This window comes from Centruroides vittatus, unplaced genomic scaffold (assembly GCF_030686945.1).
Source record: "Centruroides vittatus isolate TY-2023 unplaced genomic scaffold, ASM3068694v2 scaffold_1444, whole genome shotgun sequence".
NCBI classification, from domain to species: domain Eukaryota; kingdom Metazoa; phylum Arthropoda; class Arachnida; order Scorpiones; family Buthidae; genus Centruroides; species Centruroides vittatus.
Window position 1 is genome coordinate 2,330,533 of NW_027122679.1, and position 22,903 is coordinate 2,353,435.

At 30.9% G+C, this 22,903-nt stretch overlaps 1 protein-coding gene across 1 annotated transcript in view; it reads left to right on the plus strand.

The window, feature by feature from the left end:
- The window catches only part of LOC136987096 (acyl-CoA-binding domain-containing protein 5-like), a 53,341-nt gene that overhangs the window by 19,895 nt on the left and 10,543 nt on the right, over positions 1 to 22,903 (plus strand). The window contains exons 2-6 of the mRNA XM_067284760.1: positions 1,754 to 1,874; positions 3,823 to 3,895; positions 8,262 to 8,397; positions 13,782 to 13,846; positions 17,465 to 17,549. Of these exons, the coding sequence (XP_067140861.1) occupies positions 1,754 to 1,874; positions 3,823 to 3,895; positions 8,262 to 8,397; positions 13,782 to 13,846; positions 17,465 to 17,549 (480 nt within the window). The remainder of the gene's footprint in view (positions 1 to 1,753; positions 1,875 to 3,822; positions 3,896 to 8,261; positions 8,398 to 13,781; positions 13,847 to 17,464; positions 17,550 to 22,903) is intronic.

Below are 22,903 nucleotides of genomic sequence, written 5' to 3' on the forward strand. Positions count from 1 at the left end.
AACTCAACCTTTATCTTAATTCAATCTACTTGGAAATAAACCCGACTAAAACTAATATAGTAATTTTTCGTAAGAACAACAAATTATCTAATAAAGACACAAAAATTTATCACGAAAATACTTCACTGCAAATAGTCAACGAAGTCACATATCTAGGAGTCGTGTTTGATTGGAATTTGACCTTTAAAACCCAAATATCAAAATTAAGTATTAAAGTTAAACAAGCAATTGATAATCTATTATTTCTATGTGCAACAATGAAAACATCAAATTTGAATATCCATTTTAAACTCTACAACACCATTGTAAATCCTATCATTTACTATGCAAGTCCAATATGGGGACTGGATTATTTAAATAACCTCGAAACTCTGCATATTTACTTCTTCCGAAAGTTATTCCACCTTGAAAATACAATACCTGGATACGCCATCCGTCATGAGACAAGTCGCACTTGGACTTTTCCTCATTTATTAAAACGTATTATAAAATTTTACTACAGACTTAAATACAAAAGTGATGATAATACCAAATTTTTATATCAAGAAATGGTAAAGCAGTGCAATAACGAGAAAAACAAGCAGCTCTGGCATTATAAATTTCGAGGAATTTTAAACTCTTTTGGTATATCAGAACTATTGTTCACCGACACGATCCAAGATTGGAAATTCGCCTATAATCTCCTACTAAATTCGGCTATATCCCAATCTATTATTAAAGACCAATTCTCTCTAAATCAAAGCAACTACCATCCTTGGTATATTAACATACTCAATATTCCCTCTTTTCAACCCTATATGTGGCAACCAACCGATCTAAACGTTAAACATCTGATAATGCAGCTACGTCTCAACAAATACTCTCTCTTTGTTAATAGTACATATATAAATTTTTCGATCACTTACTGCCAATTATGCCAATCTGATGACTTTTCTATGCTCCATCTACTCCAAAATTGCCAAGCACTAACCAAACTGCGTGAACAATATGACATTATAAGAATATGCAACGATGGATCACTTCTCGACTTTAAAATTAATCTAAATTCCATCAGCAGAAAGGATGCTTACAAAATTTATAACTACTTTGTTAAAATCACTGAAAAAATTCTTGGTAATACCTACTAATTTGTTGTTGTAAATCATGATGGTTAATAATCGTTACAAAAATATGTAATGTGTATTTTTAACATGTAAACTAATTCTTTAAGTAATACTTGTACTTGTACTACCCCCTTATAGGGAAATTTTCCCTTTGCAAATAAAATTATTATTATTATTATTATAATATTTCTTAAATAGTAATTAAATAATTTTAATTATATCAAATTTAAAATTTTGACAGTTTATTTTTGAAAGTGGTATAAAGTCCAGAATACAAGGTCTTTTCTTCCAGATTATTCTAAATTATTTATAAATTATTAAATTTAATAAGAGATGGTGCCTAATGCCTGCCTCTAGTGACAAATTATTTGGAAATTAATTAATATTAGCGGAAAAGTAGCCCGATTTAATCCGGCAGTTGTTTGGCATATTAATAATATGTATAGGTATGAAGTCCATTTGCAATCAACAAAAACATTATTTTACTTGGGCAATGTTTATGCAATTTTATTATGTGATCATTTTTATGTCTAAAGTCTTTAAGCAGTATATATAATTATGCCTACCATAAATTCTTATCATAAACCTTTGTTATTTTATTATCATAATTATTTGCTAGAGAATAATTTATTCTGATTTTAAAATTACAGGTTCCTTTCAGCCAACCAGAGCTATACAATTAAAGTTTTATTCTTATTATAAACAAGCTACTGAAGGACCATGTACACTACCAAAACCAAATTTTTGGGATCTGATTGCAAGAGCAAAATGGTGAGGAATTTAATTACATTTGAAAGCCATCATTTTAATAATTTATTAAAATTATTAATAAATGAAAAACTTTCATAATTAAAATAAATAAATGAAATACACTCCTTGGAGTAAATAATAAAATTTTAAAATAATTCTGCTTATGAAATCTACTTGAAAAAGTGCATCATTACAAAATTAGAACCATAATTTGAAAAAATTTGAAACTTTGGCCCTATACAGCGGAACCTCGCTTAACGAGCATAATTCGTTTCAGAATCTTACTCGTAATTTGAAACACTCATTAAGTGAAACAATTTTTCCCGTAGAAATTAATGTAAAATACTATAATGTGTTCCATGCCAAAAAAAATACTCAAATATTTTATGTATAACATTTATTCAAAGAAAATGATACAATATAGGCCTACGTTCAATTATACGAGCGCCGAGGTGGCTTTTCTTTTTCACTAGACTTATTATACCATCAGTAAAAAGAGGCCTACATTGTTAAGGAGTGGGAATCATCATCATCTTTTCTTCTAGTGCGGAATGAACCAATCTGGAATGCAAATTCAATTTGCAGAAAAACAAAAATAACCACAGATAATAGTTTGATAAACATGCCAAACGATGTGCCAAATTCTTGGGCTATGTAAGAGCTATAATTAAATATTAGAAAGTAATTAATTTGACTAGAGGTAGGCAGTTATGCTTCCATCTCGTACTAAATTTAATAATTATAAATAATTAATTTTTAATTTAGACATTTCTAAAATTTAATTTGGAATTGGTCATTAAATTTAATACGATATGGCCTACCTCTAGTCAATTTAATATTTAATTATAGCCTTCACATAGCCCAAGAATTTATCGTATCGTTTGGCGTGTTTATTATATAATGGGCTATGCTCGTTGATGTTTATATGTAATATGTGTGAACACGAGTTTGGAAAAATGTGTGATCACAAGCGACACTAAAATGCTAGCGGAATGAGTGCTAAACACAGACTGATGGAGCTTTTACACTATTCGTGACTTCCCCTCTCCTCATCACTCGTTATGCGAAACATCACTCGTTAAGCGAGTCATTTTTTTTTTACAATTTGTTTTACTCGTTAGGCGAGGTTCCGCTGTATATACATTTCAAGAATATTTTGTGTATTGGTAATTATTGATTTTGATTTCAATTTTTGATTTGAATCATCTGAGGAATGTTAATTTGTTTGATAAAATACAACTTCTCAATTAAGTGGGTGATTTCTGTTATATTTTTAAGTTATATATACTAAATTTCATCTATGTGCACAAATAGAGAGAACTGTAGATGAATGCAGACAAATATGGCAAGAACTATACACTTCACACACATCACAAGATAATACACAACAACTTGTAGCATTTTACAAATTAAAGCAATAAAAGTAAGTCTTTGGTAAAAAAGATATTTACACAGTTGGACTTAGGTGGAGAATGGATGGAGAATGCTTGCCAATTTTCAGGAAGAGAGAACCTTCTGTATGGAATATGTCCACCTTGAACTATGATGCGGCACTCACTACAATATGACTGCTCGTTACCGACTGGCTTGGTGACTTTTTCTATAGCTATTGCCACTAGCAATTGTGTTTGTTTGTCCTTAAGTTTTGGACATGTGTGTAATAGCAAGTGTATTTTTATTGTTTAAACTTTAGTTTCTTTCATTGATAGCCATATAACATATATACATTGTACTTTATATAATGTACTGTAAATGTATATATTGTACTGTAATTTATCATCTTATGTGATGTGTGTTTATAAATATATGGTTTCAAGTTTAAATATGGAATAACTATACGAAAACTCTATAATTAGTTTCAGTTTAACTTAATATAATTCTCCATATATTTCATTTTGTTTATTTGTACACAGTTTACATATATCAATATTTTATTTGTGTACTAATTTATAAAATTGTCTTTGAAAAGGGATGCATGGATGAAGTTAGGTTCTATTTCAAAAGAAGAAGCTATGGAATGTTATGTACGTGAAATGATTAAGGTATGTTTTAATTAAATTAATGTGTTGTACATAATAATAAAATAGAAAGTTCTATAATATGAGAATATTTGAAGGTTTAGCCTGTTAGTTTTTGTTTTTTAGTGTGTATTCATGAATTTATAAGTTTATATAAAGGTAGGTTTATCGGGTAGTGAATAAAAGATGAATATAAGGATTTTTCTGTAAATGTAAACTTCGATGTGGGTTTAAATATCAGAGAAATGAGAAATTGTAAGGAAAGTATGCAATGGTAGTTCCATTAATCTAAAAGAATGAACGTACTATACCCTATTACAGTGACATTCTGTTAACTCTGCATCATTGGGACTGATGTGGTGCTGGGTTATCGAATGTATTACTGTATTGGGCGGTGGAAGTTTTTCCGGTTTATTATCCGCTGGAAACAATTTGATTTTATGTTCAATTATCATTTGAATCATTTGATATCAAACAATTATCTTTCCATGTAAAACTGTAAAAATCCTTCTTTTATGATTGTTTAACACTCCATTTCAGTTTTTCCGGGCTATTCCTACCATTGATCGATTGGCTTGAAACAAGAACGCTCTGTTCTTACTTTGTGCTTTGTACACTTACGTTCATTAGAGTACATGAACAGTAATGTACTGTAGCTGTTTCCATGATAATTATTGAATCCAGGTGTGCTAAATATTTCTGCTTTTCATATCAAACCTGTGTACTAATGTCTGGAAAAGTCTTTAGAAAAATCGTGCACAAGGTAACTGGTTTTATCTAGCACAGAGTCATGTTGTCATCTCTAAAAGGAAAACCCATACCCCCTTTCTAAGAACTGCATGTTTTAAATGGTTTTACACAAAAATCTTAACTCTAGACCTACCCCAGTGCACGGATAACCCCTCCCTAATGATGAGCTCGACATGCCAGCATACTGGATGCCGGGTTAACTGAATTTCACTGTAAATACTTTACAATCAACTTATAAAATAAATCTTAACTGAAGATTTTTTCTGGTTTAATATTTTTATTACTTTTTATTTATATTTTATTTTAAAATTCATGAAATCAAATTTGCAATAATTATTTTTATTTTTAATTAATTTAATTTCTTAATTTTTTAATGTTTAAATACAAAATTTGTGTTATAAAAACTTAACTTAGCACAGAAATTTTTTTCATATAATTTTACTTTTAGAAACTACATTGATTTAAATATACAATCTGATAAAATTCAGTTTAGTTTGAAAGAAATATCTGCTTAGACTACAAAATTACATGTGAGTAGGGGCGGATCTACATAGGGACTAATAAAGCTTAAGCCGTGGGCCCGCAAGTGTCAAGGGCTCACAAAAATTGAATTATCATCATAAATTTCTAATACTTTTTCGTTAACAATTAGCACTTATCAATATAAAGTTTGTCATTCAACACTATTTCATAAATAAATATATTTTAACTTGATTTTGATGTTATTAAAATTGAATTTTAAACCCCAATTTAAAGGTTCTTAATCTAACAAAAAAGGTGACCCCATTGGACTTCGATAAGCCCTAGGCCCCGAAAAACCTAAATCCACCCCCCGGTTGTGAGAGTAGATTGAAATGGAAAAGACTGCATAACAATAAGTTTTATTGTTTTTCTTTAAACAGTCTCAATTTTTCTGTTTTAATAAAGATACTACTGTTTAAGTTGTGCGTTAAATAGATTACAAAAGAATCGATACTGTAAATGAGACAAAAGTCGGAAATCTTTGTACACCATTTTAGTATTGCGCTATCTAGATCAACAGTAGAAGTTTCTCGTCACGATGATTGAAGGAGAAAATTGGAGAAAGAAAAAAGATGTGCACATTTGATCTTCATTTAATATAGAGAATGTATACGATAAGGTCTTATATGATGTAATCTGTTTATTGCAAAAGAAAAGAATTTCAAATATGTTGTAATTATGTAAATAATGATATGACAATAATTATCATAAGATTATTAAATCCTGTGATAATTGATTAAAAATATTGATTAAAGAAGGCTCTCTTGGTGTTTTTTTTAGTCAAGTTCATTATGCTTGTTTTGGTCCACAATAGGATGGTGGGAGATGGGTCCAACTTATTTGGGATGGTCTCTCTCTAAAAAATTCTTGTTTTTTAGCTCGTTCGGATTCATTCCTGGGTCCCCAGAATGGTGGTAAGCTGACATCTTGACCAATCACCCATCTGGCCCTTTTCCTTAAATTGGAATGAAATAATTATGGAAATTATTTATTGTTGGTTTTTGAAAATGAATTGAAATGGATTTTGCTTTGATCAAGTGAAGAACATCTGGAGTTATTTTCTTTAATTTTTACAGCAGTTTGAAAATGAATAGAAAGATGCTTGAAAAGTGTTTGAACGTTGTTTTTATGTAATTATACTTTAATACTTGTAATTTTGAATACACTTGTGCCTTGTACTTTGGATTTAATTCATTCCAAGAGGGCGTTTGAACTCCAAATCATTTGAAGTCCACATCAATTTTTCCTGTCAGAAATAATGGAAAGTGAATTAATCCATTCCCAGACCCTAAACAATACCCATTTTGATAAACTTAAAACATACGAGGGTAATCCCAAAAGTAAGGTCTCCTAATTTTTTAAATAGAAAGAAACATTTATACAAAAATAAAGTTCATATCATTTTAAAGCTTGAACATTTATCTATTTTTCTACATAATTGCCATTTCGGTCGATGCATTTTTGTATGCGCTGTGGCAATTTTTGTATGCCCATGTCATACTAGCTCACTGCCGTGTCGTGTTAAACCAATTGAAATTCATTGCCAATTGCCAGAAGTGTGTGGCGAGTCGTTATAGATGTCAAAAACATCTTCAAGTGGTATAGGGAGTTTGCAGCTGATGGTACTGAAATTCATGATGAAGAAAGAAGCGGGAGACCATCAGTTTCTGACAAGACAGTCGCAAAGGTTGAGCAAACCATGCGTGAAGATCGGCGAATCACGCTGGATGATTTCTGCATTTTGGTTATTGGGCTTTCCCCAAGCACAATTCATAGGATTTTAGCGGAAAAGTTGCAATATCGGAAGGTGTACGCAAGATGGGACCCGCGACGTGGCGGCGAGCGGGCATGACATGGTCATACAAAAATGGCTACAGTGCCTAAAAAAAATGCATTGATCGAAATGGTGATTATGTAGAAAAATAGATAAATGTTCAAGCTTTAAAATGATATAAACTTGATTTTTGTATAAACATTTCTTTGTATTTAAAAAAAAAAAGGAGACCTTACTTTTGGGATTACCCTCATAATTTGCATAATTGAAGGTGAAAATAACACAATTAAATGCCCTAATAATAAATTAAAATACGAAAACAATAAATAAAACATGTAAATACTATACAATAAAACAAAAATTGCATTTACTGGTTGCACACCGTTGACTTCGGCATCTTAAACACTACTGCCAGATCTGCCACATTCTTACTGCTTTCACACTTCCTTTTTCACTTCAATCGTCAATACTACAACCTTCCTCTTAGATTTTGTTGCCTACATCCACTTCTCAGGTTAATAAGTAAAGGTTACATTGGGTTGAACAGAAAGTTTTTATGTATTTCTAACAGCCATCGTTTCTTAACATAGATATGGATTTAATTATAAAAGTTGTGAAATTTAACACATTATTGCTAATTTGAGATTGTATTCTTTGTTTAGAAGCGTATTTTAAACTTTCTACTTCACATTTTGTTTGAATAAAATCAAGTTGAAATGTCTGGATAAAAAGCATATTAGATATATTAGGCTGTATGAGTTTTAGAAAGGATATAATATCGTACAAAGAGTAAAAATAATTGTAATGCATATTGAGAAGATGCTCCTAAACTTTGAACTTTAATTATGAACTTTAACTTTATTTAAAAGTTCCTTCCGGGAATTTTTGAATTAAACGATAGAAAACATACAGAGTGTCCAAAAGCTGTCTAAAAATAAAAATTGACGAATAACACACAATATATATAACCGAACACGCCAAAAATAAAGTGAAAAAAGCACCGAAAACATACTAGCGTAACACAAAAGTGAGAGCACGACTCCGGCGCACAATAGATTGCATTTAAATTTTGAACATGCTTTATCATTGCCCGCACAGTTGAAATTTTGAAGCATCGTTTGAACTTCCGAGACAAATTTTTGTCAAATTTAGCATTCGAACTCTGAAGCATTTGAAATACAAAGTATCGCTATACTAAAAATTTAGTTTATTAAAATTCTGTATTTTGTTTTTGAGTTATAATATATAATTTTTAGTTTCTAGAACTTTGTCTTTTTAAGAAAATATATAACTAAAAACTAAATAAAGAGGAAATTATAGAATTAATTTATGGATATTTTCCAGATTGTAGAAGATATGGCTTATTCGGAGAGTGTTTTGAAATTTATGAATATACTCGGATTAGGCGGAATGATATCTGTTGATGATATAAGGAAAGCGGTAGGTGCAACCAAGAAACTGGATTATGATGAAAATAAAGGTACTTAATTGTAATTATAAAATATTTAAAGTATAAAATAATTTAATTAAGGTAACTATATTTGAATTTTGATTATTTAATTTAAATGTATTTCTATTAAGAAATATTATCTTAAACCAAACCATTATACGTTCCACTACTTTACTTTTCCACATGAAAATGTTTTCGGCTTTCTTTATAAGTCTTCTTTGGGTCTGTCTGTTTTAATGCTATAAATTAATTTATTTATAAAAATGATAACTAGTTACTTGTTAGGCTAAAAAATTCTGGGCTAATTTAGTTTATATTTTAGAAATTTATTAATTGAATTACTTGAAGTTTTAATTAAAAAGTAACTTATAATTTAAATTTAAGATGCGGAGTGGTTTATTTTAATCGATCAACTAGAATAACTAAAAAAATATGCACCCTACAAAAATTTATTGAACCAAAAATGTTAGACTTCAAGGGGGCTATTGGTGTCGTCGTAGATGAGAATACAATCGGCGAAAACGGGGTCAACTTCATTTTCTTAAATGGGAACACTTTTTCATGTCGTGATTCCACATCATAAACAAACTTTTATCTGAAACATTTTTTTATTGAAAGATTCACTTAGAAATTATGAGCATTTGGACCTTTATGTGGTTGTCACATTGCACCTGTGTGTCTCTGGATATCTGTGAAGTTTGTAGAAAAAAAAGGAAAGAAAAATGCTAACAATTCATTATGTGATACAGGTTCAAGCAGTTTGAACCTGTATAAAAAGTTATAACAAATGTAGAACTCTGGTTGGATTTTAGAAATAATTGAAGTGAATCTGAAGACAAGAAGTTAAAAACCTTGAAAAACATCACATTAGACCTAAATTAAAATGTGGACTCCTGAAAAAGATTAGCATTTATATGTTGTTTAATAAAAGTTAATAGTTACATTACAAAATATTAAACAAAATCAGATAATAAGAATAAAATAAATGTACATTTATACATGTTACCGGCAAAACCCGATTTTACGCCAAACTAGTTTGGCGTAAGCGTGTCAGGCCAAACTAGTTTAGAATTATTATTCAAGTATATTAATGGTTAATTTAAGTTCATCATGAATACAGATAAGTCTATTTTAAATTTTAGTTTGATTTTAAAAGTTTTCGTTTGAATTTTTGAAAATATTTTCAAAAGTTAATTACCTTTAAAAGTGCATGGCTTAATTTTAAAAAAATACAAACTGATAAGTACTGATTAGCTTATTTTTATTTTATACTTTTGTACAAGTGTTGTGTGACTTCTAATCAATACCGTTTTTGGTTAATGTTACCCTAGGTATCGAAGATGGCGGCTTGTCTCCGATTCCAGCAATCGGAAGACAGGGAACAGTGAGGACGCACGTTCTAACCTAACCTAACCTATTCTAATAATTTGGTTGCTAATAATTATGGTAATTTATTAGAATAGGTTAGGTTAGGTTAGAACGTGCGTCCCCACTGCTCCCTGTCTTCCGATTGCTGGAATCGGAGACGAGCCGCCACCTTTGATACGTAGGGTAACATTAACCCCATTTTTTATAATTAAGTAGACTATGTTTGAATAAATATTGTTCATCTAATTGATTGCCTTTTAATTTTATTTTAATTATTAATATATTTAACCATTAATATACTCGAATAATAATTCTAAACTAGTTTGGCGTAAAATCGGGTTTTACATATATAAACATATCTGTAATTCTTTTAAATTAATTATTTTTATTTATAAGTAAATAGAAGTAAGTGTAGATGTATTCAGGCGGAGCAGAGGAGCATATATTTCCTTAATCATTATGTAAGTTTATTAGATTTAGCTACAAAAATCATTTTGTGCACAAATCTATTTCCTGATCATCCCTTATAATGATTGCAGAATACACCAATGGATCTATTTGTTATTATTAAAGTTCTTAACACATGATGATTAATAATTTATATTAAAAAAACTGACATGATTACAATGTAGGAAGCGAGATTTTATTTATTTAAACCAATTAAACTGAATAAGGAATGTGAAAATTGTGCAAAGAAAGTTTTAAAGTATATTTAAAAGTCATTTTTCATGTATTGTCAGTGTGTTGGGTGTAAAAAAATTTTTTAATATTTTGCAGTACTAAGTTTTAAAAAAATCATAAATTTAAATAAATTTATTGTATTACCTATTGATTTATAAAATAATTTCTTTTATGCTGTCAGACCGGATAATGTATACAATATTGAATTATTAGTAAGGTGAGCGTGTTTACATTTTTACCAGTTCTTAATTTTACTTTTTTACTTACAGATGTAATATGTTTTTATAATTTAATGTTTTATAAATAATTTTTTTTTCTCTTTTTATAAGATCAAGTAGTAATGACTACATTTGATCTAATACAGGCCCGGCCAAACCTCGGCCCGTCACGTTAAATCGTGTGGCCCGCTAAGCGATATTATATATCTATTAAAACTTTTGTTTCCCATTATGTGTATACCAAAACAATTAAATAAATGAAAATTTGCGTGTGTCATTGTTATAATGCGCAAGTGCTAGTACGAACTCGTGGTATAACAATAAGATCTTATTCATATTGTATTTGTTTTACTTTTTTAAAGGCATGTTTGCCTAAATTGTGGCCCACCGTAATGTTACGCGTGATCAAAGTGGCTCGCGAAACAATTGGGTTGGCCAGGCCTGATCTAATATCACATTTCAAAAATTTTCTTGAATGGTTATTAAATACAAATATATCTATTTGCACAAACAATTTGATATTTGTATAAATTATTCCAATAATCTCAAGATGATTTGTTTATAATAATACCAAAAATAAATCTTTCTTTTTACTTTCTTCAACCTGCGGGTTAGCGGGCGTCGTCGTATTTGTAGTTGGCTATTTGTCACAAAGTAAGATTTTGTTTCCTTGTTCGACTAAGATTCTGATCTAAGTCTTCCTCTTCCCAATTTTTCATCGACTATCCAATGTAACAAAACACAGACACTGGAGGTAATAATGCGAGAAAATAAATTCACACCTTAAAAATTAACTCCTGCAAAAAGTTTAATGAAACAAAACATTTTCAACTTAATTTGATAGGTCTTCATCAATTACGAAGACTGATGAAGACCTATTAAATTAGGTTAAAAACATTTTTGTTTCATTAAACTATTTTGCAGGAGTTAATTTTTAAGGTGTGAATTTATTTTCCATCAACTATACTTAAAAGAGTGTAGTACACCATTCTGAATGCCTCAAAAGGTCTCAAAAACTGAAAATAAAGCTAAACATTAAATATCTGTTTACTTATCAATTTAATACGATTTTTCTAATATAAATAATCACTTTTACCATTTCAATTAACAAGTCTCAAGGACAAATAACTGTTGCTAGCTTGCAGCTGGAGGAATCTTACAATTCCCGTGGACAACTGTGTAGCATGTTTATGTTAGAAACTCATGTAATCTTTTTATGTGTTTTTATTCTTATTTCTTATAAATCTTTATCTTTTCTCATACCATCTCATACTATCCGACATGTCTTTATGATTTAAGAGACTATAGTTTACTGTAGTCTCTTAAATCAACTGGCTTACAACTGAAGGAGTCTTGCTTTTTCCCATGGACAACTTTATGTAGAATATCCAACAGTTGGGAGTCCACATAATCTTTTTGTTTGTATTCCTGAAAACACCTCTAATGTTTTTATTTACAGTACATGTAATGCTGCGTACAGTGTTTAATAATAACATTAAATCATTCCTAATTATGTAATGTATCTTTCATTAAAATTATGCATTGATAAAGAATACAGAACTATTTAGCCAGTTCTTATATCTATTTTTAATGGGTGAAAAACCATGTTAAAAGCTTGGTTAATTTTTATCCTGGACAATGCCATGTATCTCTGCTAGAATATCATATTTATATCATATACTAAAGGTAGGTAGTCTGACAGTCTAACTTCAGTCGAAATTACTTAGTTCAGTGATTAAAGTTTAGCCAAAAATATAGCTGAAGAAATCTGACTGTTTAAATATTGGTATTTTATTACAGTAGACCACGCTTAATGCGGGGGATGCTTTCCTAGACGACAAAGCACTAAATGAAACAGTGTTAAACGAGGTCATTTTAACATAGAGTAAATAGGGAAAGGGGAACATGTGACCGAAAATAAACAGATTTTACTTTAAGTTTAAATTATTTTTATATTAATTTGCATAATAATATATGTTAAATAACACAAACATATGCACACAGAAATGTAAAGTTCATATTTTGTGATGAAGATCGTAACTTTTCTAAAATTCTTGTTTTTCGCGATGAAGTCGCGTAGTTTCATTTGTTGCTTTTCTTTTCATTAAGCAAATGTCGATAGCAAGAGATTGCATCCAAAACGGCTCGTCTCGCTTTTGCACTCCTTTCAAAATCTGGATTGTTTGCCACAATTTGATCAACGATTTCAGTTATCGTTACCAAATTTTTACTAAGGAAATCTGTAGAGAAATATTTTGGGTTCTTCGTCTTCAGAATCTCTATTTTCCAGTTCTACACGAATACCTTGTTCTGCCAGTTCTTGAAGGTCATCATTGATAAGGCTCTCGCCAGAAACCTGCAGTAACTGAATATCCTACTTGTCTACATCTCCTAGTCCTGCTGTATTGATTAGGTTGACAATTTGGTCAACTACCGATACAGTGATAGGCTCTTCTCGTTGAGAATTCTAGGACACCTTTAGCCATAACTTCTTCCACACACTGTTCACGCATTTATCAGTTAATTCTTGCCAAGCAAAGGCAATATTTCCTATGGCATCCATGATGATGTATTTATTTTTCCCAAAATTGCACAAAACAAACATAGATTTAAGGAAAGTACGGCACTACGATGAATTGCCACCTTTTGCTGATTGGTTCGTGTTTGGGAATAATCGTATTATATACGAATCGATGAAATGCCACGATAATTTGAATTAGCATAAATTTTGAGCTTTTTTTCGGCTTTGAGCAGACCACATTATATCAAATCAGTGTTAATCGAGGCAGTGTTAAGTGGGGTCTTACTGTTATAGTAAATACAAAGTGGGTTTTAACTGTTATAGTAAATACATTTTATAAATTTCACTTTAAATGTACAGCTTTGTGTTGTTGAGCTCTATAATAGTATCTTTATTTCTAGATTTATCACACCATCATCAGACACAAGACCAAGAAGTATCTGATGATGGTGTGATAAGTCTAGAAATAAAGATGCCATTATAGAGCTCAACAACACATTTTAAACTAGACAAGAAGTGTATTATAATATTAAAACTTTCTATATAAATGATAAAACTTTTACAGCAATTGGTGATTTAAAAAAGAAAAACACTGCTGATTTTAATTTTTATTATGTTTTGTTTAGATTCAAATACTGAGACTAGCAGTGATCAAGAAAGTAATGAATTTTATGAACCTGTTGAATCTGAGGTATTATGAAATTCAGTATTATTATTAAAATATAATAAATGTACATGTAATATTAAATTTACTGTACTTTGTTAATATTTCATTAATGTAAAATGTAACGATCCTCCATTTATTTAACTACTGGTGGGAGAAATGACACAATTATTTGGGTTGTCTATTGCATTCATGAGCAACCTGTGGCCGTGATGTCCTAATATGCAGTCAGAGCTTTAGCAACATAATTTTATTTTCCTGTTTTTTGTCTTGTGCCATTATTTGACCTTAATTAAACTGATATTCATGACAAAGAACATTCAAATCAAACTTGACTAGTGGAAAGGTGAGAAAAAACTACATATTACAAGCAATTATTTGATCATAAAATACACTTCATGTCAACGTTCAGAGATTAAATAATCGACACTTCAGTGAAGTGTCGATTATTTAATCTGAGCAATTATTTATCGTAACATTGTCACAATGCTGGGCTGCAAGTTTTAATCATGTTTTTAATTTATTTAATTTAAAATATATTCCCTCCACCTCAAATTAGTAGTGGTTTGCCCTTGTACTTTACCTTTAACAAATCAGTTGTGCCAGTCATCTATGAACTGCTTTCAGAGGAAAAGTTTTGAATTGAAGTAACGTGACTTCCGGTTTGCATCGGAAGTTCTTATATGGTTGACTAGTGGACTAATCAGGCTCCAGCCCCTAAGGTTTCCATATCTGGTCTCGTCTTTCATCTATCTAACTGTGTTCTCAAGATTAAGGAAAGACGAATGGATGGACAACAGTGGGAATTTATAGGTCTACAATTTTTTCAAATTGCAGTCCAACTAGTTTGCATATCATTAACATATATTATTTTAGTACCTAGTGTACTGGTGGTTATGGTGTATAGTTATACTCGGCAGCTCAAAGCCTGCAACTTCATAAGGAACCTTTTCTGGATGTAGGATGCATCCAGAAAAGGTTGCTCATCATTGGTCTATTGCATCCTAAAGTTGTCATAGTTAATTACAAAACAAATTTTATCTTATATATGATGACCAACACACAACCTGTATTGAAGGAAACATAATACATTTCCAAACATAAATTATAAAATAGCCAATGATATGCTGACTACAGACATTCTGCACATTAACAGTCACAGTCTGATATTTTCAGATGCTGTATTTCTACTATAACAGATGACTTGGAGCAAGCATATTTGGTCTGTTTACAAAATTCATTATTGAGAATTCACATTACTAATGCTAGAACCAGGGTCGTATAGTAATGGCAATTATCGGAAGTATACTTTCCGAATTCCATTTGTGTATTATTGCAGTTGTTTGTTTATTTCAAACAGCTTGTTTTTAATGCTCTTTCTGATTTACATTTTGGACATTAAGAAATATTTAGTATTTTTATGTGAATGGTGTATACATTATATTTAAAAACATTACTTTAAAGAGTGCAAGTTAAGTGATGGCTGGATGGCTGAGCAGCTAGGGTGGCAGCCTAACATTCTGGGAGACTTGCGATAAAATTCCAGCGGATCAGAAAACCCAAGGAGTTTTTTAGGAGGTAGTCCATCTGTATATATCGTGCCCCATCCCTCACCATCCTTCCTGTCATCACGAACCTGGCCAAACCTATAATGGGTTTGCTAAAACGGCCATATTAGTATTCACGGAGTGGAAAGAGTTTAAAAAATGTGTCACTTAAGCAATGAAAAAGAAAAAAGTTACAAATACAAACTGTTGTGTATGGTTGTCATAGAAAAAAAAAAAGAGGCCGAGATAAGAAATTAAGTTTCTTCATTATTTTCTTCAACGAAAAAGCAGCTTTGTCTGTATGATTACAATTTAAAACTAAGTATCCAAGAAAAAATAGAAAAAAAGCTTGGGAACTGAAGTTATTTAAATAAATGTATTGCCCTTCTATCCATGCTTGTTCCCCAAACTTTGAGAAAGATGATTATATTTTGCCAGGCATATAAAATGTTTCAATGAGGTTATAAATATTCATTATATATTATAATGTTTCAAACTAAATTTTCTACCCTAAGCTGGAATTTTTATAAATTATATATATGAAAACACACCTTTTCATACATTCACAGCACTTCTTTGTAGTTCTAATGAATGTTTTCGGCTTGATTTACAGGTCTTCTTCAGGTTAGAAGTCATTCCAATTAGAAGGAATTATGCTGTGTTCCAAAATGGAACAGTTCAAAGTTTCTTTGAGATTATTTAAATTTCCAACGTTGTAACTTGAGATTTATAAATTTAATAAATAAAATTATTTATAAAAAATATAAAAGAAACTTTAATAAGTATTAAGCACATGGAAGCAATTAATATGAAATTATTGATTTAAAAATGCTTGCAATATGCTGAGGCTTTCTCTGTCGTTAATGCAAAGCCTTTGGTTGCTGCTTTATAGATGTCGATGGTTTCACTTAACCTTAATTTTTGCATATCAAATATTTTTCTTAACAATTTTGCATCTTCCCAACATGGAGACATCTGGGCTCGTTATAGCACTGCCAAATCATCTTAATCATAACATTTGTAAGTATTCCTGTAAATTCCCTAGGTTAAAATAAGATTAAGTAAAAATATACAAATGCTAAACCGATCAAAGGAGTTAAAATTTTATTAGATTAAACGTTTTTTGGGACTCCATTCCATCATCAGAACCCTAGAGCATTTTTACTTATTTCCATGCAGTCGGCATACTCTGAAACTAGTTTAAAAAGATTAAGAATGCGGTTACTATTATATTATTATGATCCGTCTTATAAGATGATGCGGATTTATGCGCATTTTTCAAAAATATTATTAAGGTCGCTTCATCGTTTTAGAAACTTTGTCAAAACACAAACTTACATTTCTTTTAGTTTTATGGTTATACAATTTTGTACAATTGTGATGAATTTCAAATTGCAATTTTTAATTGTTTACTATTATGTCAAAAATATTGTAATACAGAAGTTAAGGCTATATAAATTGTACGGAATAGTCGAATTTTGGAATTAATTCTGATTAATTTCAAATTTAGTAAATACGGATTGCTCCCCTTGAACATTCCTACTTTTAGATTATTCTGTAAAATCTATTTTTCCAGATAGGCGAATAAAATGTTTTGGAGAATGTCGGTCAATACTTCCAAGTTTTGTGTGCATATGCCGATTTGTGACTTGCCACAAAGGAAAACGTTCAGAAAGATGATGTCAAGAGAATGGTTGGACCAGGAACTGGGGCTCCAGTGATCAAGATCACACAGCAGGAGAGGTCCAGATTGTCACCGTGCAGTAGCAGTGACCATTTCAAGCATATAGACGTAAAACTTGGGAGTATTGACAAACATTATCCAACACATTTTATTCTCGTATCTCAATAAATGGATTTTACAGAACAATTTAAAACCGGGAACATTCAAGGGGAACATCCTGTATTATTGATAACTAATCAATTAATCAATTTAAGCAGGTATAGAATTTACGAAAGTTTTTGTTTTTGAAAGAATTTTTATGTAATGAAAGTAGATTTTTAAGCTTGTACATTTATGTATACGGAAAAGTAATATTTAAAATTTTATTTTCATAATTAAATTTAATCATTTTTATTTGACGCGGTTTCTTTATAGTATATTCCGGATTATTCCGACACAAGAATAACAGAACTGTATTCTTTACAAAAATTTCCCGAAAGTAAAGAAAGAAAATATAATGGTAAGTTATCACAGTTTTCAAGATATTTATTCAAAAACATAAATTAAAGTAATTGCAAGTGACCAGTATGAATTAAGTTTTATTAATTAAACTTTAAAGAAAATTTAAGAGTACTTATTATAACCAAGCATGAAATTGTGTGTGTATAAAACTTACACAGGAGCCGTAGTAAGGGTCTAGAAGAGCCACATGTGACTCAAGTCACAGTTTGGCCACGTGGCCATATACATTCAAATACATTGATACAAGGTATATTAAATTAATAAACTTTTAAATTTAAACTGCTTCTAGCCACTGTCATAACCGTAAGCAATTGAAAGAATTGAAAATGTTTGGAAATTGATGTAAATGTGGTTAGGATCACCGGTAAAGTACAAATTAATGAATTTTGAGAAGTGGAGAAAAGACTTAAAAATTTAGAAGTAACAAATCTTAATTTCATTTCTATATTCATGTAGGATCTTAATGAATTTGAATACATAGCAAGAAAGATTAGCTGTAATTATCATGTGGCAACCGAATGAATGATTTTGTTAATACAGTAGACCCCCCTATAACACGGTAGATACGTTCCGTGTTATATGAATCCGTGTTGTACGAGTCACTTAGATTTTACAAATACATGAGCTGTTCACAGCCCAAAGTGATTAACTTACTTGTTATATTTAAAATAACTTTCTTTAGAAATCAGGCTTAAGGCACTACATGACAACAATTTTTATGGCCATTGAATAATAAATGTTTTTTTTTTTTTTTCAAAAAGCAAAAAGCCCAGCTTTGATCCCCAAGTGCATCTCTTTCAAATACAAAGCATTTCCAATAGAAGTTCAATCTCTATTGCCTCGAATGGAACGAATTCTCCTAGCAAGACTAATTAAGAATAAACGCAGAATGATATCAGAAGAAGAAGATAAGATTTTGTTTTCACAAGAAAATTCAACTTTCCCACCTAAACTGTCTGTATATACGCGTGCTGCTGGACGGCGGTCATCCAATCAGCATCCTTGCTTTGCTGGTAGCTCTCAAATAGGTCCGCTGCTCGTCCACTATTGGTCCAGATTCAACCAAATCCTGTCAAGACACGAGTCAGCCATGACAATCTGTCTCATTCTTTTACCATGTTATACGAGCCTCTTTTATACGAATACGATCACAATTTTTCCACCGTGTTATATGAACCCATATTGTTATAGGGGTGTCTACTGTATATGCCCAATGCTTATAATGCCGATTATAGTGTAAGTCAGTGGTTCTCAATGTACGATCCATGGGCTACGGGTGGTCTGCAGTCTGATCTAGTCACTTTTCCAAAATGCAATTGTATGCTGTTTAGTCAGAGAGAACATGTTTACACATCATGTTAGGTTACTGGATAGGCAAAATATTTTGGCACACAATTCATTATTATCTACAGCAGTGGTATTCAATCTATTCAAGGTAATTTTCCACGACCCCATTTGGGGTCGCAGAAAATTACCTTGGGGTCGCACTGTTAAAATGTTTGAATACCATTGATCTACAGTGATAATTGTAGGATGAGAAGTAAACAGGGGCGTAGGAGGTCTGTGTTTTGTCTGTGATAAATTTAAGTTGTCTACAGATCTTTATAACAGAACATTTTATAGTTTACAAATCTCAAACGGAGAACAAATAGATACAGATTATTGTTTACTATAGTATTGTAGCAAAAGAAGATGCCTTAAAAAATTATTTTTAAACATTTTGTTTAAAATGTAAATAAATTTTACTAAAAAATATTACTAAAATAAATAAATAATTAATTACAATTTGACTCCTAGGCTTAATTGCAAATATAACACTGTTTTGTTAATACTTGCTTGAATTCTAATAAATTTGTAAATTAACAACTAAAAATTTGAATGCTCTAATATGTAGCAATTCTTTGTAATGTAGGGGAAAAGTATACAAAAATCATGTTATTTCTATTAAAAACCATTGCCATTAAATTATATAATCCAATTAATATTTCAAGCCAGATGGTCAAGTGGTTAAGGAATTAGCTACTGCCCTGAGAGATCTGGTAACAAATCCATTCAAGTCAAAAATTCTTAAGAATTCTTTGGGTGGGTGATCTGTTCTGGATGTGTTGGGCCTCGTCACCTGGTCACACCATTGTGGGCCTTGTCAAACCCATAGTGAGTTTGATAGGAAAAAAAAACAAAGGTTTTCTTTGTGTTCTCAGGGTATAAAAAGTAAAAACAATTCCTTGGAGGTGATAAACAAAAAAAGAAGAAAACAGAGTGGGAAAGGCTACAAAAAATAAAGTAGTGCTTTTTATTAACTAATTCACAGCTGCCGAGTAAAGTAAACGCACTCCAACAACTTTAAAACACAGTAGAAATTTAATAATATTATAGTTATTAAATTTTGCTGTCTTTTAAGGTTGTTGTAATGTGCTTTTTATTAGATAAAAATAAAATCTTATATTATTTGTATAAACTGTTATTCAAATTAAATTAATCACCTTTTCCCTTCATTTAAGCATTGCTATATGTAGAGCAGTCCAATTCTTAGCTCAGTTAATTTACAGTAAATTATTACAATTCAATCAAGCAGCATAAATTTAACAAAGTACTGTTATATTTACAATTAAACCTATGAGTTAGGTTGTAATTATTATTAATTTTAGCAGTGGCATGACGTGACATTTGGTGATAGGGAAGCTGTGTTTCTGTAAGAAGCCGACTTCCAGGGACAATCAGTTAATTGCGTGTCAGTAATGGTCTAGGGTCCATTCGTACATGCATGGTGACGGAGGAGACATATCTGACAAAAACTGACAAAAAAATAAACATAAAATAAACATATACTATGTACAAAATAGTTTGCTTTAGGACAATAAGCAGTTCGGACATCCTGGGCATCGATGTGGTTCTTTGATGGTTGATGGAAGTTGGCCCCGGGACAGTAGCATTGACAAGTCTGTAGGGCACGGGGAGACTTCCTCTGTTGGCGTCGGGAACACGGTCTAAGTCTGAAGTGGCACGGGTTACAGGTTGGCACAATAGACGAGAAATTGTTTTTTTTTTTTTTTTTTTTTTTTTTGCGCGTTGACATGGAATTTTGGTTATTCGGAACGTTAACCGAGTGCCAAGTGTCCTTGATTGTCGGAGATTATATCAATCTTCGTTCTTTCTTTCATCCATTTTGATTGGTCATTCTCCCTCAATCACGCTTCCCGAGTGGTCTGTCCCTGGTTACTAAACGTAACGAGACTCTTACCTGGAGCACAAGAAAAGTCAAAATTGAAGACGAATTCGATCTTCCACCAATCATAGGACTTCCTTCCGCAATTTATGGTTTCTGCCTGGCAGTTTGATATAAACAATGGGTGTTCGACTACAAACGACTTTTACCTATGTTTTTAAACTAATAAATTGTTCTCTAAATTAACCGTTTTTTCGTGACTGGTCAGACCTGTCTAGTACATCACATTTTCATAAAAGTTTTAAACAAATACTGGAAATGACAAAAATAAACAATTTATGTATTTTAGTTCTAAAATACAAATAATACATACATAATACAAATTGATATGATATAAATGATAGAAAAACTTGTTTTTTTTAAAATTTTTTATAAACTAACTCTGTTCGGTGATTTTTTTCCGCCAAGTCATTAATTACTTTATCATAAAAGTCACTGGTTGTCGACTCCATCAACGTATTTGAAAGCTCTTTTTCTATCGAAAGCGACGACAATTTTTCCTGTGACTGAGTGAGTGTTCTTGGCCAATGTATGAATTTGCTCTGTGGTCGAAAAGCTACGTTCAGCAGACCCACTGGTAGATGGTTCCATAAAAATTAATGATATTAAATCATATAATTCTTTTAGTACATCTTTGTTCAGATAGACATTAATTATAATATGTTTTATGTCAAAGAGTTACTTGTCAATATAGTCTGGACACGAATATAAATATTGCAATTCACTATGTAATTTAGATAAATCAAAAAATTTCCCATAAAATTTACTTAATTTAAAGAATTAAAAAACGCTTGGAAAAATTGTTTTTCATAATATTAAAATTATTAACATCTAAGTAATAAAAATTCTAAAGATTTTATGCCTGAAAATCTGTCAATATAATTACAGTATAATTAAAAGAAAATTATAATTAAATATAACTTTACGAAGAAACGTACATAAAAATAACATTGAATACTCTTTACTTTTTAAATCTTAAACAACTGACTTAGTCAGACAGCTCCCTGCCAGTGGCTAAGGGATAGAATCGTTGGAAGCGTTACACGTGTGTAGCTTCCACCAGCTAAACCGGGTGAGGTTTAACGCTGTAAAGGGCATGCGCCAATGCCCTCTGGCTGCTTTACACCATTCAGTTATTCTTGCCGTGGAAGCTGTCTCATAAGCGCTTCCATTCCACCACTGATATTCGAATATACAATAGCAATCTTATCGTTTTTTTCACATGTAGTATAGAAATTATGTAATAAGATACATAATGCAAGTATAATAAAATATTAATTTTAATTAATTCAAAGTACGTTAAAATATGAAAATTTATATTTTAGAAAATACAAGGGAAGGTCATTGGAAGGTGGAAGCGGCACTTCCACCGCTTCCAATGACGGCACGCCACTGAATTTTAGTAATATTTTTAAATGTAAATAAATTTTACTAAAAGAAATGTTTAAAAGTAATTTTTTTAAATTCAATAAAATAAAAACCATTCAAACGTACAGCACAATTTTTTAATATTATAAGAACGTTTTCAAAACGCATTAAGCGTTCATCATCAGTTATTTTCCTTAAATTGAATTGTCACATTTGATTTAAGGAAAATAACTGATGATGGACGCTTAATGCGTTTTGAAAACGTTCTTATAATATTAAAGAGTTGTGCTGGACGTTTGAATGGTTTTTTATTTTATTGAATTTTTGTCTTTAGTAAGCAAGTATACATTTTTTTAAATGTTTTCTTTTGCTATGATACTTGAGAAGTATTCAATGTACGTACACCGATTGATAGAGTAACTAACTGTCCAAGTTTCATCTCCCATTTTCATTCAAACATGTCGTCTACTGCCCGCAGGAGGTGCAGTAAACAAAAAATGATGACACTGCAACAAAAAAGGCATTTTCTGTTCTGCAGTTTGTAAAATTGGAATCACGCCATTGTGCTATATGAGTTTCGCAGACAATTTTAAAGTTATCTACCATGTAAGTTTTTGAGGGATATCGACAGTACACAAGATGAAACATCGGCATTTGATTTTATTCTCATTTTCTGGGTCATCCTGGGTTTTTCCCTTGCAAATGCATCCTTTCTTCTGGAACTGTCAATATCACCAAAGGATGTTTGTCATGGTGGA